General features: G+C 46.3%; 2 protein-coding genes across 6 annotated transcripts in view; both read left to right on the top strand.

Moving 5' to 3' along the window:
- The first annotated feature begins 544 nt into the window (after positions 1 to 544).
- On the top strand, positions 545 to 10636 carry Amz2 (archaelysin family metallopeptidase 2). 5 transcript variants are annotated; one of them, XM_085829451.1, is made up of 9 exons: positions 545 to 638; positions 1092 to 1181; positions 1562 to 1689; positions 2643 to 2925; positions 3506 to 3679; positions 3766 to 3894; positions 7553 to 7716; positions 8240 to 8416; positions 10210 to 10636. In XM_085829451.1, exons 3-9 carry the CDS (start codon positions 1678 to 1680, stop codon positions 10360 to 10362), a joined length of 1092 nt encoding a protein of 363 aa, XP_085685577.1. In that variant the 5' UTR covers positions 545 to 638; positions 1092 to 1181; positions 1562 to 1677; the 3' UTR covers positions 10363 to 10636. The 5 variants fall into 5 exon arrangements, with proteins under 5 accessions (XP_085685577.1, XP_021032248.1, XP_085685578.1 ...); XM_085829452.1 differs by having other exon boundaries at positions 550 to 566; XM_021176589.3 differs by lacking the exon at positions 1562 to 1689.
- Positions 10637 to 13913: 3277 nt separating this feature from the next.
- Positions 13914 to 25018, top strand: part of Arsg (arylsulfatase G) — a 132182-nt gene continuing 121077 nt past the window's right edge. The window contains exon 1 of the mRNA XM_021176936.3: positions 13914 to 14090. The gene's annotated coding sequence lies outside the window, so the exon portion shown is untranslated. The remainder of the gene's footprint in view (positions 14091 to 25018) is intronic.

Below are 25018 nucleotides of genomic sequence, written 5' to 3'. Positions count from 1 at the left end.
TGGGGGTCCGAGCTCTAAGCTCTTAGTTCCCCAAGTACCAAAGGCAACCCTCTGCCCCACGCCCTAGGGTGCAGCCCTGCTTCCTGACAGCAGGTGAGGCCGCGACAGTCGGGCAAACCGACTAAGAAGGGAAAGTCCAAGCGGGTGATGTGTCAAGCCGCGGACACGGCTGACTTATTTGGACTCAGTGGTTAAATTACTCAGGCTCAGCCCACGGCAGGTGGTTCCGTGACCCTGCACCGCCCGCGAGGAGCGGGTCGCGGCGCCCCCGTGAGGGCCGACGCGAAACAGCGACGACTGGGGACTGTCCGGACACTACATCGCCCCCTTACTACGTTAGTCAACCACACACAGCGGGAGTGTTGTGAAATGGACAGAGGTCACGCCTTCGGGGCGGGGTTACAGCACATGGGCGGGTCCTTTCTGGAGGAGTGGGGCGGGCTCAGTGTTTGGAGGAGCAGCCTTAGGAGGGAAGAGCACAGATAGGAGGCGGGGCGACGATTGAGGGGCGGGAAGACGAGTCTTGCTAGTGGGCTGTGTGGGCGGGGCATGCGTGAAAGGGTGAGGTGCGTCCGCGCGGGACGCATGCGTGCTAGGACCACCGTGGCAGCTTGAGGGCGGCCTAGAGGCCTGTCCGGGTGAGGGTGGTATGAGGAACCGTCAGGGCCGGGCAGGGGAGGAGGAGGAAGGTGTTGATCGTTGGGGAGGAGCGGATGTGGGAGGGATGGCTGCGGCGGAAGCAGAGGGGACCTCGGGGGCAGGATGTCTCTTGGGAACAACGCGGGCCTTTCCGGTTGCTCCCCGGGTAGAAGACGCGAACTCTGAGTTCCGGGGAGGCCCCCCCACTTTTGACTCAAGCAGAGACTGGGTGGCGTCTGCACGGGCCGTGCAAGTTGCTATGGGCAACCAGCTAGCGCGTCTGGCGAGACCTACTTGGCGGGAGATGTTCCGGTTATAGAACCGAAGCATCCTAGGCCCCCGGTCCCTGCAGTGACTGTAGGATGGCTCCCTGTACACTTCTTCAGCGACACCATCCACGTTGGACTAGGGTATGGAGGCCTTCTGACTTTCCACTCTGTCTCTTTTATTAGGGTGAAGGCCACACCCCTTTGCCAGACATGCATTGTCCTTAGAAAAACATAAACGGAAAAACAGCAGCTGGAGATTTCTCCTTTATAAAGGTAGGTAGACTGAACGGGGCCATGGTGATTTATTTTTTTTTCTTTTTAAATTTCATCCTGTAATACTAAAATCTCAGCTCAGATGTGCAGTACCGAGATGAGCTACACTCAGCGTAGTCTCTAGGATCCTTTCTAGTCAGTGTCACCCTCTTGAGCTCCAGAATTAAGAAGTTCACTGAGCACAGCAGTTAGCTTAGATTTCAAAATCAGTCGTTAATAAACTGAGAAATAGAGAGAAACCCTGTCCCACCCCCAAACCCCCAAAACAAAGCAGAACAAAAAACCAGCCAACCAACCAAAAATGGAAAAGGCCCTCAATTAGAAAACACAAACTAGATGGACAGAAACATTCATCTTTTTTTCTTTTCTCACTCAAAAAGCGTCTGCTTGGTATGAAGGATGAACACGCCATGTAGGGACTTGATAGGAATGGGGAAAGTCCCGTCACCATGAGTCTGGCGTCTCATTGGTCATCTTAGATCTACCCCAGTGTCTTATGGCTGACAAGGTAAACGTAAGGGGCTGAGATGGATCTTGCCAACCTGCAGTTAAATAACAGAACCATTGCTCTTTTCTTGATTGAATATCTTTGAGTGACACTGGAAGGGATGCGTTGATCCTGTGGCCAAAGTGAGTCAGCTCAAAATATTATGATTGTTTTCAAATGACAGAGGATGTTGGGCATCAGTAGGATTTAAGAGTCACTGCTAACCAGGCAGTGGCAGCACAGGCCTTTATCCCAGCCCTTGGGAGGCAGAGGCAGGCGGATTTCTGAGTTCAAGACCAGCCTGGTCTACAGAGTGAGCTCCAGGACAGCCAGAGCTGTATAGAGAAACTCTGTCTTGAAAACCCCCCCAAAAAAGAGCTGTTAGTTACTGGTTTTGAGACAATGTTGCTACATAATTCAGGCTGAGTGTCAACTTTCAATCTCCTGCCTCTGTCTCCTGAGTACCGGCTTACAGGTGTCAGCACTATGCCCAACTTGACAATAGTTATTAGGATAGGAACAGCAGGTTCAGTGGGAGATACAAGAATGGTCTGAATGAATGGTTTTCCTTTTAATTCTTTCGTTAGTTTCCCCCAATAAACTGATTGGACGTGGAGAAAACATTCTTTTTTATGTATTTATTTATTTTGGTTTTTTTTTTTTCAAGACAGGGTTTCTCTGTGTAGCCCTGGCTGTCCTGGAACTCACTTTGTAGACCAGCCTAGCCTCGGACTCAGAAATCCGCCTGCCTCTGCCTCCCGAGTGCTGGGATTAAAGGCGTGCGCCACCACTGTCCGACTCTGGGAAACCATTCTTACGTGTGGCATTTGAAGACATTAGCAACTGGTCATTTATTCTTGAGAGAAACTAGAAATGGGTTTGAGGGACAGGTACTTATAGATGGATGGCATTTATATCTGTTTTCCGTTTTTTTTTTTTTTTTCTCCTTTTCTTTTTCCCTTCTTTCTCGGCAGATGCAGGTACTACGGCACTCAGAGCACACACTGAAAACAGCTCTCCTCTCAAAGAACCCCGTGCTTGTGTCACAGTATGAGAAGCTAGATGCTGGGGAACAACGGCTAATGAATGAAGCCTTCCAGCCACGCAGTAACCTGTTTGAACCAATTACTGTGCACTCCCAGTCCGACTGGATCTCCTCCCACCCCGAGGCTCCCCAAGACTTTGAGCAGTTTTTCTCTGACCGCTACAGAAATGCACCCTGTCCAAAAAAACACATCATCTACATTCAGTCCATTGGTATGTGCTGGGAATGTGAGAGTTTCCGATTGGCTTTCTGTAGAGCTGTCACTGTCACTGGGGCTGGTGACCTAATTCAAGCAAGCAATTTTTAATGGCTTCCCTTGTTGTTGTTGTGGTTGGGAATTGAACCCGGGGCCCTAAGTATGTTAGGTATTATATGTGATAATTTAAAGCATTATTATTGTGTATATGGTGTGGGAGGGGACACGTGTGTACTAAATAAGCGTGTAACGAAGGGCAGCTTTTGTAGAGTTGATTCTCTGCTTCCGGTGAGATTGTCAGGTTTACACTGCAAGCTCCTTTCCCTGCTGAGCCATCTCGTTGGCCCTGTGTATGATCCTGTTGACAGTCTCTTCAATGTAGGAATTTTGTAGCCAAATTGACTTAGCTACGAAATTTCACTTAGCAGTGAAATTGTTACTTTTGACTTCATGTTGTCATCAATGACTGGTTAAGATGTGTTTAGATTTTGCAGTGAATTCTGTTTCTAATGCCAGACAGCTTATGGAGTAAGGGGTAGAATGTTTCTGTCATTTTAAAGCCTGCCTTCATTTCCTCCCTCTCCCCCATACCATAGGCTCTCTAGGCAACACCAGAGTCATCAGTGAAGAATATATTAAATGGCTCAAGGGCTACTGTGAAGCATTTTTCTACGGTTTGAAGGTGAAGTTCTTAGAACCTGTTTCGGTCTCTGAAACCAAGTGTTCCTTTAGAGTGAATGAGCACACACAAAACCTGCAAATCCACACAGGCAAGTGAGGAGCCTTTGCAACGGTGAGGCAGCGGAAGGGACATCTGTATGTAGCTTAGCTTACCCACGCATTTCTTTTGAAATAGGACATATCCTGGCATTCTTAAAGAAGAATAAACCGGAAGATGCCTTCTGCATCGTGGGGATCACAATGATTGATCTCTACCCTCGGGACTCGTGGAACTTCGTCTTTGGACAGGCCTCCTTGTCAAGTGGTATCCCTTTTGCTACTGTTTGGATGTCATTCATCTTGAGGGGGTTGGAAGATACTCAAAGGGCAGGAAAAATAAATCCAGCCAATAATATTTTCAATCATTAGAGCTGGTGTTTTCTGTAGGTGCCTGCCACGCATGCTGCAGTGGGAAGTGAGCTCTGAAAGACAGACAGACGCACACTAGGGTTCCTCTTCAGGAGGCCACATACTCCCTACCTGACCTTGAAGGAGTACTACTTAGCTCAGAGTCCTTTGGAGGTAGTGTGCAGAACAGTACCTGTCCATACACAGTGCTTGAGATGCCGGGGACCATTACAGGCTCCTGGCAGTCCAGCCGGGGAGTATAAATTATGTATTAGCAAGATAATTAAACAGTTTAAGGTTTGAGCTATCATTAACATATGTAAAACTCTTGATAATTCTGAGTGGGGTGTGTGTGTGTGTGCGTGCATGTATGTGTGTGAGTGTGATTTTGTGTGTGTGAGTGTGATTTTGTGTGTGTGAGTGTGATTTTATGTGTGTGTTTGTGTGATTGTGTGTGCATGTGTGTGAGTGTGATTTTGTGTGTGTGTGCATGTGTGTGAAGTGCCCGAGTGGTTTAAGGCAAAGGCTCTACTACTGAGTTACATGCATCCCTAGTCCTTGCTGTTGACTCTACACTTTCAGCGTAGCACAGATGGAGTCGCCATCTCCCAATATGTAAGTACATACTTTCTTTTTCAACCTATACATGGCTTTTTAAAAAAATTTTTTTTCCTTAAGATTTGGGATGTAACTATGTGGTAGAGTGCTTGCTTAGAAAACCATCTTTGGGCTACATGTGGTAACCTGGCCCTGGGATTGGAGCATGTGGGAGGTGGAGGTAAGAGGGTGATGAGTTCAAGGGTAGCCTCAGCTACCTAGTGACTTTAAGGTCTGTCTGGGCTACAAATACCTTGTCCCAAACATCCCAACCAAACATTAACAGAAACGGAAAGAAACCGAAGTTTTTGCTGGCATTGGGGCACATGCCTGTGATTTCTGCACTGGGAAAGCAGAGAAGGAAGATCAGAAGTTTGAGGCTAGCCTGAGCTATATAACATCATTACCCATCAGAAAGAAAAAAAGAAAAAAAAAAAAGATGAGAATAAAGGAAAGAAAAGCAACCTAAACCTCCACTGGGGACACAATAAATTGTAACTCGTTAGCAACTGCCTTGCAGTATTAGAGGGGCTGGAAGTGAGTCAGTTTCTTCTTTTCCTTTTCTTTGTATTTTCCTCCATTTCTCTACTTTGTTCTCTTTCCCCTAATTTTTACTCTCCTCTAACTTCACACACACACACACACACACACACACACACACACACACACACACACACGATCTAAGGCAGACTGGAAGGGAAAAGACCAGTTACCAAAGGGAAGTGGGTAAGAGCTGGAGAGAGCTGATGGGCCACCTGGATGTGTGCCAGGCTGAGGCTTTGGGGCAGGGGCTTCTCCTGAGAGATGCTTGTGTTAGAGGTGGACGGGCCTGGCTCTTCTTTCATGACTTCATCCGCAGTGCCCCATCTCTCCATGGCCTTCATCATACACTGGATCCTCCCAGCATGCCCCTTTTGAAGTCTTGGTTACTATCTTGCTGTGTGTTTTTATTGGATGTCCCCTTTTATTATCACGATAGAAATGAAAACATTAATAATAAATGCAAAACAATTTATTCACTGACTAAAGACAGCTAGGGAATTTTTTTATATGCATTTTGAGGGGAGTGGGTCAGGAAACATTACTCAAACCGTTTCTATTTTCTTTTTAAACTGTTTCTATTTTAATTTTTTTCCCCAGGGGGTGGATAAGTCTTAAAAATACTACATGACATAAAACAAGGTGGGCCAGGGTAGCAGTTGATCTGACATGAAGTGAGTGTATTTTACCACAAGTAGTCTGGTTTTCTTCAAGAATGGAGACTTTTTAAACAGAGAAACATTTAAAATCTTCTGGCTGAAGGGGTCACGTGAAGTAGCTTACTGAGGTCGGATCAAAGCAGGTCGCTTGCGATCCATGATTAGATTTTCCTTTTTCTCTTAGAATTCTCTTTCCCTCAATTTCAAACATCAGCCTGCAGCCCCGGAAGGCGATAAAGTTAAATCGCACAAAATTACTATGAGTTTATGCACTTAATACAAATCTCGTGAGCTCAGTGGTAGGAGACTTGCTCAGTGTGCTTAGGGCCCTGGCCTCACTCCCTGGCTCACAAAAACATCTATTCGGAGGGAACACTGCTTTGTGTGCTTGAGTCTCTGGCCTTGAACCCTACTAACAGACACACACACACACACACACACACACACACACACACAGAGTCATTAACAGTAACAATTGAAAGACCTCGTACACCTCTGTGGTCTCACACAGGAAATGAGCCGCAAGGGTGTTTGATTCTGGTCACCTGTTACCCACCTCCTGCACTTTTAGAAAGGAAATAGGGGAGGGAAGAGGCTCTTCTCCCTACAGACAGAGAGCAAGAGGGACAGCGGGCACTGCTGTAGGAAAAGCCAGAAACTCAGCACTGGGTGAGGCAGAGCTCTGCCCTCGTGCTCCAGATGGCAAACCATGGCTGTTTTATCTCGGCTCTTTTGCAGTACTTGACTTGGACTATCTGAGTGAAGTTTGGGTTCTTTTGGTTTTGTTTTTGAGGAGAAACTCTGTGAAACTCCTAGTTTCTGTAGAATTCAACCATCCTCTGGTGTGTGTGTGTGTGTGTGTGTGTTTATTAGCATGTCTTAATTAAATGTACTGGTGGGATTCTTTGTGACTTGTTTACACATGTGTTTAATGTACTTAGGTCATACTCACCTCCACATCCCTGTTCCTCTCTCGAGTGTCCCTCCCACTTCTATTCATTCCTTGCCTCTTCTCAGATATCTCCCTTCTACTCCCTCCACCATGTGAGTGTGTGTGTGAGGGTGTAAAAGTGTGTGTGAGCGTGCATGAGTGTGTGTGAGCATGTGAGTGAATGTGTAAGTGTGTGTGTGTGAGTGTGTATGTGTGTGAGTGTATATGTGTGTGAGTGAGTGTATGTTAATGTGTGTGTGGTGGAAATCAGAGATCTAAGTACGTTTATGTATAGGAGTAGGAATGAGGGGTTATTAAAGGAGCCCAAGCTTACCTGTGGCCACAGCAGTGAAGAAAATGTCTCTTTCTCCTCCAGCGGGTCCTCTGGGAGGAGCCTGGACCTGGTGAGCCCCTCTGCCTGCAGTGAATTGTCTAGGGCAGGGAAAATGAGTTGGCAGGTAAAGATCTTGAGAGAGAAGTCTGGGACAAAAGTTCTTTGTGGCCTGGCGTGGTGGTGAATGCCTTTAATCCCAGCACTTGGGAGGCAGAGGCAGGCAGATTTCTGAGTTCGAAGCCAGCCTGGTCTACAAAGTGAGTTCCAGGACAGCTAGGGCTATACAGAGAAACCCTGTCTCGAAAAACCAAAAAAAAAAAAAAAAACCCCAAAAAACAAAAAACAAAACACAACAACAACAAAAGTTCTTTGTGTCAGCAAATCTTGGGTGTGGAAACAATCCAGATGTGCACTGCCTGGCCAGATGTGCTCTGCCTGGCCAGATGTCTGAGCAGACTTTCTTGGTCTTTCCTTCCTGTGTCTTACCTGCCGATTGCCTCTGCTCTCTTCGTAGGTGTGGGCATATTCAGCTTTGCCAGGTACGGCAAGGACTTCTACACCTCGAAATACGAAGGCAGTGTGACGACTCTGCAGCTAACGTCTCCCACTGACTACTCCATTTTTGATAACTATTACATCCCTGAAATCACTAGTGTTTTGCTGTTGCGATCCTGTAAGGTAAATGTAGAAAATCTTCCTTTTTCCTTTTCTTTAGTAGATAGATGTTTTACTTTCCCCAGGCTTGGTTGTAGGTACTTTCCAGTTGCCCCTCCTAGAAGTGTGTGTTGAGAGTATGTTTACAGGGCCCCCTGTGTGCTCACTAGCGTGCAAATCAAATCGCTTCTCCAAGAGCTACGGAATTTGTCTCTGGGCATGTAGGGGCCCAGAATCTTAACTGTTAGGACCCTAGTGGCCTAAAGGAAACTTACTATCCTCCTGTCTCAGCCTCCTGAGTAAAGGGATGACAGTCACATGCCACCACATTTGGACAGTCACAAATACAGTCATTATTCTGTCACCTAGTGGGTAGAACCCACTTGTGAGGGTTCCCACATATGGAATCCGCCAGCCAACATATCAGCTGCACCAAAGGGGAAGCCCCAGTCCAGTGAAAGTAAGGAAGTGACCATTACTAAGTGTGCGTGGTCGGGGCAGGCGTTGGGTGATGGTGGTGATGAGCAGTGACATGAATGTCTTGCAGACTTTAACCCATGAGATTGGACACATACTTGGACTGCGACACTGCCAGTGGCTTGCGTGTTTAATGCAAGGCTCCAATCACTTGGAGGAATCTGACCGGCGTCCTCTGAATGTCTGCCCCATCTGCTTACGGAAGCTGCAGAGTGCCATTGGCTTCAACATTGTGGAGAGATACAGAGTGAGTGGGACAGGGCACGGAGATGCGAGGAGCAGAGGAGGGCTGAGTCCTATTAGAGCTGTGATTTATCAGAGGAATTAGGTAAAGATCAGTAGGAAACTGTGGTTTTAGAAAAGTATAAAGAGGGCAGGCAAGATGGTTCAGTGGGTAGATCCTTTGCTGACTTGCCACAAAAGCATAAGGACCAACGTGGGGGTCCCTAGGAGCCGCCTAAGTGCCCCTCTGTAATCCTGGTGCATGGGATGTGGAAACAGACTCCCAGAGCAGACTGGCTGGCTAGACTTGCACGCTGCAAGCTTTGGGTTCATGGAGAGAAACGCTGCTTCAGTGTATGAAGAAAACAAACACCTGAGTCAACCTCGGGGCTACACATGGACACACCAAACACACTTACTATGTAAGAAAACCATGCAGAGAGCCCCTTAAAGACCCTCAGTCAGAGTGGAAGAGACAGCTCCCTCAGTTAAAGGTGCCTGGTCCCCAACCCCCGACGTGCCTACAGTATGAAGATGGGAGTCACATCCTTGAGCCCTTGATGGAAGGAGGAGATTGACTTCTGCAAGTTGTTGTCTGACCTCTGCACTTGTGCTATGGCACGCCCCTCCCCCCCCCCCCCCCAGCAGTGTAAATAATCCAAGTAAGTCAGCTCTCCCCTGGACTCTGAGCAAGGAGGATTACCCTTCATGTGACGCCAGCTTGGGTTGCATGAGTTCTAGGCCAGCCTGGGCTATAGGTTGAGACCATTTCAAAAGAAACAAAAAAGAAACTTCAATTTGGGGGTGAGGCAGTGGGGTTTGTCTGATCCCTTGGAGTTACAAGCATTTGTGAACCACCTGATTTGGGCGCTGGACCCAAACTCAGATCCTCTGATGGAGCAGTGAGTTTTCTAACCACTGAACCATCTCTCCGTCCTGAATAATGACTGTCTTACAGTTCAGTAAAGGAAATCTCTCTGTCTCTTGTCCAGTTAGGTCAAAAGGGGCTGACTCTCCAGAGCAGAATGCATACTGATTTATGTGGTGGAGTTCATTTGTGTAAGCAGATAACTATGTGGCTGTAATTTTCTAAATCCAAGACAGACACACAGTCTGTTAGAAAAGAGTGATGTCTTTAAGAAGGAAGAGAGGGGACTCCTGGTATCCTTATGCACAATTAACACGCATCCCTGTGGTTACTTGTGGTCTGCATGCTCATGCAGGACAGCACTTGAATCTCTCCATCCGTGTCCTTACATATATATGTCTACCCTTATTTTAGGACATAGTTATGTCTATGTGCACATACGCTAACAGCACAGCAGGATATATGCCAGAATAATGCCTTTGGGGATATTAAGCACATTGAGAAAAGAAATTATGATTATTTTGTCATTCTAAAATAGTGTTAGAATTAGTATAGTTTATTTTCCTTTTTTTTTTTTTTTTTTTTTGAGGTAGGGTGGGGTTTCACGCTGTAGCCCAGGACAGACTGGAATTCATTGTGGTAACTGTGAACTTGTAGCAGTCCTTTCTTGAGTGTTAAGATTATAGACGTGAGGAACTCACTCTCTGACCATCGTTTGCCATGTGTTCTCTATGGTCTGAGCTGGGTGTCACTTGTGTCTTGAACTCATAACGCACTCCACTGGACACAAAGCACAGGCGTAGAAAACCCGAGTCGGGTGCAGTTATGGAGTCTCAGGTTGTTTCACTGTTTCTTGCTTTTTTTGCTTTGTTTTGCTTTTTGTCTTTTGAGACGAGGTTTCTCCGTGTTGCCCTGTTACTTGTTAAAATGCAGTGTGTATGTTTTTCAAGGCACTGGTGAAATGGATTGATGATGAATCTTGCAACGAATCAGGAGAAACTCCGAAAAGTAGTTCTGCGCATGCGCATTTGCCGAAACCTGTGGAAGCCTTCAAGGATTGGAGAGAGTGGCTAATCAGATGCATCGCTCTCCTTGAGAAATAAGGACTTTGAGACTGGAGTAACAGAAATAAATACTGGCACACTAGGTGTTCGTGGGTAGAGTTCTTCATCGGGATAAACTGTCTGCTGAGGCCAGGTGACAGACTAGAACTTGTCTGAACCCTGGGACAGGAACAAGGTTTACTAAGAACAGCAAAACCCCCTCTGCCTTTCTTTCCGCATCACAGCGGGTCTGTGGCAGGAACTCCATCACCTCTGCCCTTCAGATAGGATTAGGTGAAGCTAGACCGCAAACAAATAAATACTTTGAAAGTCATTCTGTGTGGCCCTAGGAATGAGTCAGCACTTTTCCACGTTGCTTCTGCTTTGAGAAGAGATGCTGCCCCTTGTGAGGTACAGCCAAGTCACCAGGGCTTTGGCCTTGCACAGGCTGCCATCCTTCTGACCCGTGGGTGCCCTTCACTCTTTCCTGGCTATTTCTGAGCCTGTCCCTGCAGGAAGCGATGGCTTCTATCAGTTCTCAGCAGTGAGAACAGCAGTGGTCCTTTCCCACAGCAGCTGGGGAGGTGGGGGGATAGGGGAGGTGGGGGTGTGGGGGAGGGGAGGGCGGGGGGGGGAGCGGGTGTTAGAGCGCCTTTCTCAGCTGTAACTGATGGCTGTGTCTGAGGCCTTTACTCTAATGGTGCTTATGTCTGTGTGGGTTGCACTCATTCTATAGGGCTAGGTGGAACTGACGTTTGTTCTTGCGATGTTTTGTCTACTTCATTGTACTGTGACATGCTTGAATAAGGGATTACTTACCTGTCAGGATGCCAAGAGCACCTGTGTGGTCTGTCAGCCTGGACCTCAGTGAGCTGTGGTTAGCAGGTTAGCAACCTCAGGCTCAACCCATCTGTGAGGTCAATGCATCTTGGAAAACAGAAAGTGACCTGGTAGCATATTCCTTATTTGTAGTACTGTTTTGTGTTTGGTTTGTTGTTGTCCTTTGAGACAGGGTCTCTTTAAGTAGCCCTGGCTGGCCGTGAATGCACAGAGAACCCCCTCCTCTGCCTCTCAAGAGCTGGGACTGAAGGTGTGTGCTACCACACCTGGTGGTACTGGACTCTGACCCAGGGCCTTGTGCAAGCTTAGCACTCTACAGTTGAGCAACAACTCTGGCCCCCCCAGCTCCCCACTTTCCTATTTTATCCTTAAGGTAAGACTTCCTCTCTCTTTCTTTTTTTTATTTCAATGCTGGGGCAGGGTGAGGAGGTGGGGGAGAGGCTGAAGGGCAACCTCAGGTATCACTCCTCAGCAGTTAGGTCAGGCTGGCTGTCCAGTGAGCCTCAGGGATCCACCTGCCTGCTTCCCTCCCCCCCACCCGTGGGTACTGGGTATCCCATGCGGGCCTGTGCTTACATGGCAAGCCCCTTACCGTAGGCTGAGCTATTTCCAGCTCTCTTTTTCTATTTGAAATCTAAATGAAGTCATTGTTGTGATTCACATGGTGTAATTAAAAGCATGGTGACAACTGAAGCTGTGTCATTTCGAGTTCTTGGTTAAGTGTCTAAGTCTGTTTTGAAAATGGCAGCTTGTCATTGACCAGTTGGAGACCGTTCCTGGTCCTTCTAATGTTGAAAAGAAGTGGGTGGGCTTCATAGATTCTGTTTATGAAATGTAATCCCTCCTTGAATTATCCCCCTTACTACATTTTCTTTAATTTTCCCACCAAGTAAAATCAATTCTCCTGTGGGTCAACATTAGTCATAAACCTATGACAGGGAGATTTGCCTAGGTTAAAACCTTGGGGATTATAATGATTTGAACAAGATAAGAAATCCACCTGAAGCCGGAAGCCGGGCGGTGGCGCAGGCCTTTAATCTTAACCCTCGGGAGACAGAGACAGGCAAATCTCTGAGTTTGAGAACAACTAGGGCTACACAAAGAAGCCATGTCTCAGGCTGGAGAGATGGCTCTGTGGTTGAGATTTCCCTCTGCTCTTCCAGGGGTCCTGAGCTCAAATCCCAGCAACCACACTGTGGCTCACAACCATCTGTAATGAGGTCTGATGCCCTCTTCTGGTGTGCTCACATACATAAAATGAATAAATCTTTAAAAAAAAAAAAAAGAAGAAGAAAGAAACCATGTCTCAAAAAATGTGTGTGGGGGGGGGAGTCTGCCAAGGAGCCAGGAATAAAATCTTTGGGAAGAAATTACTCTTGATGAAAATGGAATGGAGCAGCTAAATTTATGTAGCAAGTATTTATTAAGCAATTAATTAAATGATGCTTTAACAAATTTGGTTGTATAGACTTTTGGAGGGTTTTTTTGTTTGTTTGTTTGTTTGTTTTTGGATAAACTTTAAAACATAGAATTTAGCTGGGCATGGTGGCACACGCCTTTAATCCCAGCACTTAGGAGGCAGAGGCAGGTGGATTTCTGAGTTGAAGGCCAGCCTGGTCTACAAAGTGAGTTCCAGGACAGCCAGGGCTATACAGAGAAACTCTGACTCGAAAAAACAAAACAAAACAAAACAAAACAAAACAAAACAAAAACCATAGAATTTAGGGACTGGTGAGATGGCTCAGAAGGTGAGGGCAAATGCCACGAAGCCTGAAGAGTTGAGTGTGATCCTGGGGACCCACAAGGTAGGAGGGAGCCAGCTCTCCCACAGTGTTTTTTTTTTTGTTGTTGTTTTTTTTTGTTTTTTTTGTTTTTTTGGTTTTTTCGAGACAGGGTTTCTCTTTATAGCTCTGGCTGTCCTGGAGCTCACTTTGTAGACCAGGCTGGCCTCGAACTCAGAAATCCGCCTGCCTCTGCCACCCCAGTGCTGGGATTAAAGGCGTGAGCCACCACGCCCGGCTCACAGTGTTCTTAAGTGCATGCTGCTCAACAGTATGAGCTCACAAGACAAAAATGGAGGGGGAGGGAAGAGAGAGATGTTGAGGACTATGTGTACCCGTACAGTAACCCGGGCTCAGTGGAAAAGAGCCGTTTCCCCAGCAAGCAGGAGAGCCTCGGCTCAACGCTCAGCCGTGGGTATGCTTCACACTGGCCAGGAATCCAAGCAGGTTTTGCTCTCTGCACATGGACTGTACTACTTGATGAGAAAGATTTCCCAAAACTGTCTCAGAAATAAATGAGTTTGAAATACTGTTTGTTTACGTCTCTAATCCTATTCTTTGACTTCAGTAGTTATACCCCTCAAGGGGCACCCCACCCCCACGCCCCCACCCAGACCACAATGGATCAAGTGAAGGATCAAATATTGACATCGCACTCCACGAAAATTTAACAGAGACGGCACAACAGAAGCAATGGCAAGGATTTTTTTGTTCAGTTTGTACGTATCCCATTATCTCATTCCTACTGGTTCTTTAGGACCAGTTCTCCCAATGTAGCTCAGACTGGCCTTGATCTGGCATCCTTCTGCCCCCTGGGCGCCTCTCCTGAGCTTGGGATCACAAGAGCTTGCTTTTCGAAAGCATGCATTTCTCTGACGTAGGGCTGTGACTCATCTCAAATCCCTCGAGGAACAGAGGGCCTGGGTTGTTAGTTGTTTTCTCTCCAAAACTCTAGTGATAAAAATCCAAGCAGGCAGCCGCGGGACTGCTATTGCCGGCGAACGGGCCCTTCCCGGGCAGGAAGCGCGTCGCTGTCCCCAGCTGCGCCCCAAGTCCGTCCCTCGCGCGGATCCGCCTCCGCTGGTGGCGGTGGCTGGCGACACCTGTGGCCGCCCCTGGGAGGAGAGCGAAATTGGCAGCTTGGCCTGCAGGGCGTCGGAAACTCAGGTAAACCACCGCAGCCTGACGCACCCCACTGCGGGGAGACCCCGGCCACCCCGACTCCCACCAAGGCCGGGCTAGATGGCACCTGAACCGTGGGTGGAATCAATTCTACTTTAGAGAACTTGCAACGCTCTTTTGCCAAAAAACCCTCAAATATCGTGTTGGGGGTTGTGTAACTTTTGCATAAAAATTCGTGGGTTCACACCCCTCTCGTCCCCAATCTAGCTTGTATTCTTTTATCTAGAGCAATTCTGTCCAATAGGAAAGTACCACAAGCCACGCGTGCAATTTTAACTGTCCAGTAGCCCCTCTGCTGGAATTCATTTCAGTAACATTACGTGTTCAGTGCCACCAAAACGCCATCTCAAAACGGAATCGCGGTACGAATAGCGTTTTTTATTCGTTTTTCTTACCAAATCTTCAAAAACATCATATCACCCGCTATCTCAACTCTAGCTGGCAGCCCCGTGTGACTGCGGTACTGTGTTGCACAGCATAGCTTGGGATTCATACTGCTCTAGAGTCTACCTGGGAAGAAGGACCCTTAAGACCGAGGCATCAGTAGAGAAATGCTGAGCTGGGGACCATGTCATGCAGGTCTTCTGGATGCGCAAGCTGAATGTAGCTCAGGAGGGCCTCTGCTTTAAAGTGCAGTGGGCACTCGTGAGAATTCTCTCCCTCCCTCTCTCCCTGCCTTCCTTCCTGTTTTTGTTTGAGAGAGGGTCCCACTATGTAGCCTGGACTGTCCTCAAACTCACTATGTGGCTCTAAGCTGGTCTCAAACTTATGCTAATCCTCCTGCCAGAGCATCCCCAGAGCTGGGATCACGGGCATTTACACCCGCTTCTGATTGGTAGGGTGTTTGTTTGTTTGTTTGTTTGTTTCGTTTTGAACCTGCCATTTCCTTGGGATGTACTTCTGCTTGGGAAAGCCCAGTTGTGAGGTTACACATGTAGAGACTGTCTAGTCTTAAACTCTCCGTGGAACCAAAAATAAAAGCAACTGTGAAAGGTGTGCTGGAGAGGTGGATCAGTGGTTAGGAACCTTGGCTGCTAACCTACGTGTGGACCTACATGGTGGTCCACAGCCATCTGTAACTCCAGTTCCAGGGGATCTTGCGCCCTCTTCTGTCCTCTGTGGGCACTGCATGCATTTGGTGCACACACACAAATGTGTGCAGGCAAAAATACTCACACTCTTAAGAATATCTTTAAAAGTAAAAGTGCAATGACCAAAAATGAATTCAAAATCAAATGTGTAATGAACTGAGGTGTTTCTGACAGGTCACATCTGTGTCACATTGCACCCCCGAGTCTGAACACATAATGACATCTATATCACATATCTCCAGTGAAAACTCCCCCAAAGGCCTCTGCTGCGATTCCAGACTGTCCTGTGTAAAGTCTTTGCATACAAAGTCTTCTGCTCCATTAGAAACACCATGGTTTAGCTGTAGGAAACAGTTAATATTTTTCTACAGTCTTTCCCCAGCGTGTATCAAGTTTGTATATTTTAGATTTTATTATGCTAAAATGCTTTCTTTTAGAAGTTTCCATTTAGTTGCTGACTTCAGTTTCATTTAAAAAAAATGTGTGATGAATTTTGGTTTGAGATTAGGACAGAATTTCCGGCAATGTCTCAAATGGCCCTAAATAGACTTCTGCCACTTTGTACTGAGTGCTTATGGGAAGGGAGTGGCCTTTTCAACACTGAAGATTTGAAAAAATCAGATCCATGAGCTGTGGAAAATGTTAAAGACACTGTGTGTCTTGCGTTATCAGATGCTCAGCCACGATTTTATCCCCTACTCATGGTGTGTGTGTACGTGTGTGTGTGTGTGTGTGAATGTGTGTGTGTTTGCATGTGGTGTGTGTATGTGTGTGTGAATGTATGTGTGTGTTTGCATGTGGTGTGTGTGTTTGTGTGTGTACTGGGAATCAAATCCAGGTCTTAATGCACGGTAAGTGCTCTACCACAGCTCATCCCAGTCCAAAATTTAATTCTTTGTGTGAAAAGAAATGATTATACTCAGTCTGTTAGTGTGCAAATTTGCTTTCATCTTTAATAAATGGTAAAACCATTATACACACACACACATATGATTTTGAGAGCAAATCTAAAGCAAAGAAAAGGGGTCACAGTGGCAAAGTTGAAGATGCCCTAACTTAGCAGATGTGGACTTAAGCCTGCAACAGCTGAGTAAACCCATGACATTTAAACCAGTGGCAAAAACCAGCCCCAATTCTGGTTGTTCTAGTGTCAAGTTCCGTGTTGCTTTCAGATGTGACCGACCTGTGGAAGTAAAATCTTGACAGCCAGAAACCACTGCTTTTCCAGATTGTTTATAAAGGGGCTTATGAGATTAAACTTTCTTTCAACTTCTTTTCTAATCAAGGGGCCATCTGGGGTTGGTTAAAAAAAGTCAGAGGACTCAGTCTGTGGGCTTCTCACTTTGCGGGGCTTGGGGGCGGGGATGTGGTGTCAGGAAAGTGCTTGCTATCAACTGAGGCGTTTTAGAAAGGAAACTGGGCTGACAAGATGGCCTAGTGGGGGAGGAGCTTGTTACCAATGTAGAGCATTCGGTCCCTGGGTTAACCTCTGGTTTCGATCCATGTGTCCATGCACAGTGGTACAATATACACACGTGTGTGTGTGTGTGTGTGTGTGTGTGTATGCTATATGTATGTTTTATATATATATATGTGTGTGTATATATATATATATATATATATATATATAGTTTTATTTATTTATTATTTATATGAGTACACTGTAGCTCTCTTCGGACATGCCAGAAGAGGGCATCAGATTCCACTACAGATGGTTGTGAGCCACCATGTGGTTTGCTGGGAATTGAACTCAGGACCTCTGGAAGAGCAGTCACCACCCCTAACCACTGAGCCATTTCTCCAGCCCCCATAACAAATATATATTAATGAACATCACACACATGAAGTGAATTATGTGCTGTGGATATCTCTCAGTGGTAAGAGTACACGTCTAACATTTGTGAAACCCTTGGGTTTCATCCGGGCACCATAAAAATGAGAGAGGGGGCGGGGCAGGCCAAGATGTTATTTCATTTGTTCCTATGCAGTACTGGAGACTGAGCACAGGCCTCTTTCTACCGCAGAGCCACATACCTACCCAGCCCAGATGTGCATTGCAAAACAGCCAGTGGAAAGGGCTCAGAAGGCTGTCAACACAAACACATGAAATGTATGCGATGGTAGCTATGCCAACTATAATTTGACCTCACTACCCAGTGTATGTGTGTACTGAAATGTCACCCTGAGCCGCATAACTATGTACAGTTTCCGTGTGTCGGTGAATATCTGTTGGGCTCCAGGCATGCGTCTATACCCGAAACTCCAGGACTTATGAAGCTATAGCAGAAGAATAGCAGATTTAAGCATAGGTGGGACTCTTATCTAGAAAGCTCTGGGCCAGTTTGGGCTTCATGGCTGTGGGGCCAAGGTGGGTGGAGGTGCACACACAGATAGGAAACAGACTGAGTTAAAACTAAATCTGCATGGGTAAGATATTAATCCCACAGCCATCCATTTGCAGACCTACATGGCATTCATTTTTTTTTCCATCTTCTGTCTTTGGGCTCTGCTCATTGATCAAGGCTTGTCCCTATCAGCCAACAGACCATACTGTATGCCCACAATGGGCACTTGGAGCCCCATCTTGGAATAACAGTGATTTCTGTGCACAGTGTGTTCAGTCTCCAGGGGCTCACCGAGCACTTTATGCTAGCACCAGATTCTCAAGCTATCATTGTAAATAGCTACCACTTTATTTACTTATGAGTGCTCTATCTGCACATATGCCCGCAGGCCAGAAGAGGGCATCGGAGCCCATTACAGATGGTTGTGAGCCACCTTATGGTTGCTGAGGATTGAACTCAGGACCTCTGGAAGAGTGAGCAGTGCTCTTAACTGCTGAGCCATCTCTCCAGCCCCTAGATACCATTTTTTAAAAACTCATTTAACAAAGGGGTTTGTCAATCAGTGAAAGATAATAAACCTCACTCATTCACGTGGTTGAGTCTCTTAATAATATTTTAATACCAGGGGCTATGTGTTAGGTCTTGTCAAACCCCTTCAGGATATAGCAGAGACAAAAAAAGAAAAGTCTTCCCTAGTTTTTTTTTTTTTTTAGAGGACGAGAGAGAAAGTGGAGGAAGAAACCAATGCTTTTTTTTTTTTTTTGGTATAGTCAGAGTAAAAGAATAGAAGCAAACTCATTTGGGGTTGGGGGTTGAGCCAGGGTCTCACGTGGTCCAGGAAACCTCGAACTTGCTGTAGTCAAGGATGGCCTTAACTCTTCACCCTACACGAATGTACCATCCCGTCTGGTTTCATGCAGTACTGGGGATTGAACTCTGGGCTTCCTGCATGCTAGGTGAGCCCTATACCAACTGAGCCATGCCCCCCCCCCCCCAGTCCCAAATATCCTTTTTAACAGGACAGTTAGGAATGCCTCCGTAGGGCTGAAATTTGGAATCAAGCAAGTTAAAAGGATATAGCATATTCACACTGAAGGGAGAGATGGCTCAGTGGACACATGGCGGCTCCCAACCCTCTGTAACTCCAGGAACAGAGAATCTGATGCCCTCTTCTGGCCTCTTCGGGCACTGCATGTGTGTGGTGCACGGGCCTATGTGCAGGTTTAAACACCCAAGGAAATAAGGGGTGGGGATGGGGGAATTGATCAGTGTACCAGAGGAGAGAGTAATAGCATCATGTGGCTTATCTAGGGTTCGTCCTTGAAGAGTTGTGGACAGTGTGTGCTCTAAAAGGCTCCCTATGGCTGCTATGGGGGAATCTTAGGAGGTGTCAGGGTGTAGCTGGAAGATCATTGTTATAATGCAGTTAAGATGACGTTAGCTTGGCTCAGAGAGAGAGAAGCAGGGATGGCAATTCAGCCGGATCCTGGATATATTTAGAAAGAAGAGCCAGGTGTCAGGGCTACAAGCCTGTAATCCTGGCGCTTAGGAGGCAGAGGCAAGGGGATTAGATTAGTTCAAGGTCATCCTTGCCTTGTAGCAAGTTTGAGGCTACCCTGAGCTACATGGACCTTGTCTCAATATCACCTCCCAGAGAAATAAAACCACAAGCAGACAGACAGACAGACAGTAGTCCTGATGGGATTTGCAGACAGCATAGGTTGGTGTAGTTTAGAAGAGGGGTCAGAGTGCGCTCACTGTGCTGTGGGTGAGTTCATCCACAAAGACGGGACTAACAGTCAGGGGAGAGGAGGGACTTCATCTTTGTCCCTAAGGAGGAAAGTTGTTAGGGTCCTTAACATGTTTGACTTCCTGAGTGGCAGGAAAGGTGAATATATGTGACACGCACGCATGGCCCAGGTTGTGTTCGTTCTCAATGCTCCTTGGCGATACGTTCTGGGGCGCCAGACTTGCTGTCTAAATTCCCCTGGAAGGGATCCAAGTGCACTGACGTCATTTGAATCTGGCTTTTAATGCACAGGTTTTTTGTTTGTTTGTTTGTTTGTTTTGTTTTTTGTTTTTGCATGAAAACTCAAACTGTTAGCCTTGTGTGATTAGAAGCATTATAAAAATGAACACCAGGGGGACTTAGTGTGCCTTGGTGGCTGGCCCGCCTATTGGATGTGGCAGACCTGTGTTAGAGACACATCTGTAGAGCGGGACAGTGCCCGATCCTCTGTGTTCTGTGTATCTCGAGGAGTGGCGCAGCCTGTAATGTGTTAGAATTGCCTTCGTATGGGCTGGGTTTGATGACTGTTTAAAGCTTCAAAGCAGTGGCTTCTAATCACGGGATTGCTAATCAATGGACTCCAGAATGTGGGAGCTTTTAAAAGTAAGAATCATGCCGGACACGGTAGTACTGGTCTGTAACCCTGGCACTTGAGAGATGGAGGCAGGAGGATCCGAAGTTCAAGGCTGTCCTTGGCTGGATAGTGAGTTCAAGGCCATCCCAGACAAGTCAGAGGGAGGGAGGGAGGGAGGGGGAGAGAAACTGAATTCTGACGATTTTGATTTTTAGTTTATTTTGGACAGAATACAGAATCTATGTGTAAGTGACTTGAATTTAGCCGATTGCAACTCAGACTCGGGATGTATTTTCCATTCGATCACCAGATATAATAAGTAAATGTCCTGAAGCTAGGTACTGCTGGGGAGTGAAAACGATAACTCTGTGTGCTGGGACCATGGCTCACTTGGTAGAGTACCTGCCTAGCATACACCAGGCCCTGGGCTTAATCCCCAACACTCCCTAAAACTGGGCACAGTCACCATGTCTATAACCCCAGCACTGATGTGGTAGCTGGAGAATCAAAAGGTTAAGGTTATCCCCTGCTACATAGGCAGTCGAAGACTAGCCTGGGCTATATAAGACCCTGCTTCAAAAAAAAAAAAAAAAAAAAAAGATAAATTGCTAAAGGGTTTGGAAACATAGTATAAACACACACATTTGTCTCAAAAGGGCACATAACCTTAGCAACTAGACAGAGGCACACATCCTACCTTTGTACAGAAAGGACATAGTCTAAATACAAGGACAGAAAGTAATGAGCTGAAGAGAGTCATCATGGAAAAAAAAAATCAGTTAATTAATGCATTGGCAGCTGCCTGATCTTGCCTGACTTTCACACCTATGACCTGAAAATTACTTCGGTGAGGGTCTGGAGAGATGGCTCAGTGGTTAAGAGCACTGGCTGCCCTACCAGAGGACCCAGGTTCCATTCTGAGCACTAACACAGACGCTCACAATGTCTGCAACAACAGTTCCAGGGCATCTGACAAGGTCTTCTGGCTTCTGCAGACACTGTATGCAAGCCACACACAGACATACACTCAGACACAGCACTCATATGCATAAAATACAATGGAAATGTATTATTTTAATGTGTGTAGGTATTTTGCCTGCATGTATGCCCGTGCACTGCATCTCTACCTGTTGCCTTCAGAGGACGGAAGAGGACATTGGATGCCTTGGGACTGGAGTTACTGATTGTTGTAAGGTGCTGTGACAGTAGTGGGACTCGAACCTGGGTCCTCTGGAAGAGCAGCCAGTGTTTTTATTTGCTGAGCCATCTCTCTTGTACCAAAATAGTAAACATTTAGAAAAGGGGCTTTGATGATCCATTGTGCATTTGTGGGGGTGCACATTTGTAAAGGTGGGCTCTCCCGTGCTTGGGTGTGTGGATGTCAGAGGTCAGGATCGGGTACCTTGATTTATTTCCCGCCTTATTCTTTTGAGGCAGGGTCTCTCACTGAGCCAGGGGTTTGCTCTTTCAGCTAGACTGGCTGGCAGCTGAGCCACACTCCCCCACCCAAGGACTGAGGTCACAGTCGGCTTCTGTGGTTAAACCAGGCCTTAAACTCAAGCTGTGCCGCAAATGCTTCACTCTTAGCTGTCTTTTTTTTTTTAATTTTTAATATTTTTATTACATATTTTTCTCAATTACATTTCCAATGCTATCCCAAAAGTCCCCCATAGCGCCCCCCACTTCCCTACCCACCCATTCCCATTCTTTTGGCCCTGGCATTCCCCTATATTGGGGCATATAAAGTTTGCAAGTCCAATGGGCCTCTCTTTCCAGTGATGGCCGACTAGACCATCTTTCGATACATATGCAGCTAGAGACAAGAGCTCCGGGGTACTGGTTAGTTCATCATCAACTATAGGGTTGCAGATCCCTTTAGCTCCTTGGGTACTTTCTCTAGCTTCTCCATTGGGAGCCCTGTGATACATCCAATAGCTGACTGTGAGCATCCACTCCTGTGTTTGCTAGGCCCCGGCATCGTCTCACAAGAGACAGCTATATTTGGGTTCTTTCAGCAAAATCTTGCTAGTGTATGCAATGGTGTCAGCGTTTAGAAGCTGATTATGGGATGGATCCCTGGATACGGCAGTCTCTAAATGGTCCATCCTTTCATCACAGCTACGAACTTTGTCTCTGTAACTCCTTCCCTGGGTGTTTTGTTCCCAATTCTAAGAAGGTGCACAGTGTCCACACTTTGGTCTTCATTCTTCTTGAGTTTCATGCGTTTAGCAAATTGTATCTTATATCTTGGGTATCCTAAGTTTTGGGCTAATATCCACTTATCAGTGAATACATATTGTGTGAGTTCTTTTGTGATTGTGTTACCTCACTCAAGATGATGCCCTCCAGGTCCATCCATTTGGCTAGGAATTTCATAAATTCATTCTTTTTAATAGCTGAGTAGTACTCCATTGTGTAAATGTACCATAATTTCTGTATCCATTCCTCTGTTGAGGGACATCTGGGTTCTTTCCAGCTTCTGGCTATTATAAATAGGGCTGCTATGAACATAGTGGAGCATGTGTCCTTTTTTACCGGTTGGGACATCTTCTGGATATATGCCCAGGAGAGGTATTGCTGGATCCTCCGGTAGTACTATGTCCAATTTTCTGAGGAACCGCCAGACTGATTTCCAGAGTGGTTGTACAAGCTTGCAATCCCACCAACAATGGAGGAGTGTTCCTCTTTCTCCACATCCTCGCCAGCATCTGCTGTCACCTGAATTTTTGATCTTAGCCATTCTGACTGGTGTGAGGTGGAATCTCAGGGTTGTTTTGATTTGCATTTCCCTGATGATTAAGGATGTTGAACATTTTTTCAGGTGCTTCTCTGCCATTTGGTATTCCTCAGGTGAGAATTCTTTGTTCAGTTCTGAGCCCCATTTTTTAATGGGGTTATTTGACTTTCTGGAGTCCACCTTCTTGAGTTCTTTATATATATTGGATATTTGTCCCTTATCTGATTTAGGATAGGTGAAGATCCTTTCCCAATCTGTTGGTGGTTTTTTTTGTCTTATTGATGGTGTCTTTTGCCTTGCAGAAGCTTTGCAGTTTCATGAGGTCCCACTTGTCAATTCTCGATCTTACAGCACAAGCCATTGCTGTTCTATTCAAGAATTTTTCCCCTGTGCCCATATCTTCAAGGCTTTTCCCCACTTTCTCCTCTATAAGTTTCAGTGTCTCTGGTTTTATGTGAAGTTCCTTGATCCACTTAGACTTGACCTTAGTACAAGGAGATAGGAATGGATCGATTCGCATTCTTCTACATGTTAACAACCAGTTGTGCCAGCACCATTTGTTGAAAATGCTGTCTTTCTTCCACTGGATGTTTTTAGCTCCCTTGTCGAAGATCAAGTGACCGTAGGTGTGTGGGTTCATTTCTGGGTCTTCAATTCTATTCCATTGGTCTATTTGTCCTTAGCTGTCTTTTTAGCCCTTCTCATGACTCTTGAATTTTTTATTTTAGTTTGATTGATTATGCTTTCTTTTTGAAGACTGACTTGGAACTTCTGACAGTCTTGCCTCAGCCTCCCATGTGGTGGCATTACGGGCGTGAGCCACCACCAGGAACAGCAACACCTTTCTGTCTGTCAGGGCTGGGGTGCTCCGAGCCATTGCAATGTAGGAGACACGTAGAGCAGAGATAAGAGACTATGGTGGGCAGGCAGCTGAATTCATTTTTACTCTTGTAGGTGACAGGACCCAAAGTGCTCCCCAGCAAGTTCCCTCCCTGCTGCTACCTCCACTTTGTAATTCGCTGTGTAGAGCAGGCTGTCCTTGAACTCACGATCTTCTTGCATTTGTCTCCTGGGTTCTGGAATTATAAGTGTGTGCTACCTAGTCTGGCACCAAATTTTGCTTGTTTCCTTCCTTCCTTCCTTCCTTCCTTCCTTCCTTCCTTCCTTCCTTCCTTCCTTCCTTCCTTTTTTCCTTCCCTCCTTGTTTCCTCCCTCCACCCCCCTCTCCCTTCCTTTCTCTCTCTCTCTCTTTCTTTCCTTTCTTTCTTTCTTTCTTTCTTTCTTTCTTTCTTTCTTTCTTTCTTTCTTTCTTTCTTTCTTTCTCTCTCTCTCTCTCTCTCTTCCTTCCTTCCTTCCTTCCTTCCTTCCTTGTTTCCTTCCCTCCATCCCCCCTCCCTTCCTCTCTCTCTCTCTCTCCCTTCCTTCCTTCCTTTCTAGGATTACTTAGTATTAAGTTATGTGTATTTGTGTGTGTGTGTGTGTTTGTGGATGCATGCTGGTGTCCAAGGAGTCCAGAAGACAGTGTCAGATCTCCCAGAGCTGCAGTTACTTGCAGTTGTGAGCTGCCCAACTTGGGTGCTGGGAATTGAACTTGGGTACTCTGCGAGAGTGGTATCGAGCCATCTCTCCAGACCCTCCAAATCTTATTTTAATAGATTGTAGACTAAAAATGCCATACCATTCCCCACCCCCACCCCCAGTTAAATATTTTACATATGGTCATTTTTATGAAGTTCAAACTTCTGCACCCATGATAAAATATTGTTGAAGGCAGCTATGCCCCTTCATTTTCAGTCTGTGCCTGCTTCGGACCCTATGATGGCCACTGGATAGTTTTGGCAGAATCCTGTGATAAGAAAAGATTCAAGAGTTTACTATCTGGACCTTTATAGCAAATGCTTGCCAGCCCTTGGCATTGGGTGTCTGTGATGTTTACTTAGAGATTTAGCGTTCTGAGAAGGCATGTGCTTCAGTTGACACAGTGCCCAGCTAAGATGCTCAAAACCTAGGGTTCAACCCCCAGCCCCACATAAATCAAGCAGGGTGGCACATGCCTGTATTCCCAACACTTGGCAGGTGGAGACCGAGGAATCAGAAGTTTAACGTCATTCTTGGCTAAACATTAAGTTTAAGGTGAGTCTAGGCTACATGAGACCTTGTCTCAAAAAACAGCAAGCAAGCAAGCAAACACACGGAACAGAACAGGAGATTTGAAAAGTCCTTGGGTCTTTCTGTAATTTAGGTAGTTACATCAGCTTAGGTAGTTACATCAGCTTCCAAACATTGAGGTAAAATAGCTGAGGTAGACAGCCCCTCCGTAGCCCAACTCCTTTCACTAGCCCCGCCTCCCTCCCCAGGGCGTGGCCTTTGAGGTACC

Source organism: Mus caroli, unplaced genomic scaffold, assembly GCF_978045245.1.
Source record: "Mus caroli unplaced genomic scaffold, Mus_caroli_1 scaffold_13, whole genome shotgun sequence".
NCBI classification, from domain to species: Eukaryota; Metazoa; Chordata; class Mammalia; order Rodentia; family Muridae; genus Mus; species Mus caroli.
This window is presented reverse-complemented; position numbering and strand designations above follow the sequence as displayed.

Bases quoted from the DNA above. Each gene is read 5' to 3' on its own strand.
- Amz2 (XM_021176588.3), top strand. From the start codon at position 1,002: ATGGCTCCCTGTACACTTCTTCAGCGACACCATCCACGTTGGACTAGG. The intron at 1,050-2,642 runs GTATGGAGGCCT...CTTTCTCGGCAG, and splicing joins ACCATCCACGTTGGACTAGG to ATGCAGGTACTACGGCACTC. The intron at 7,717-8,239 runs GTAAATGTAGAA...AATGTCTTGCAG, and splicing joins TGCTGTTGCGATCCTGTAAG to ACTTTAACCCATGAGATTGG.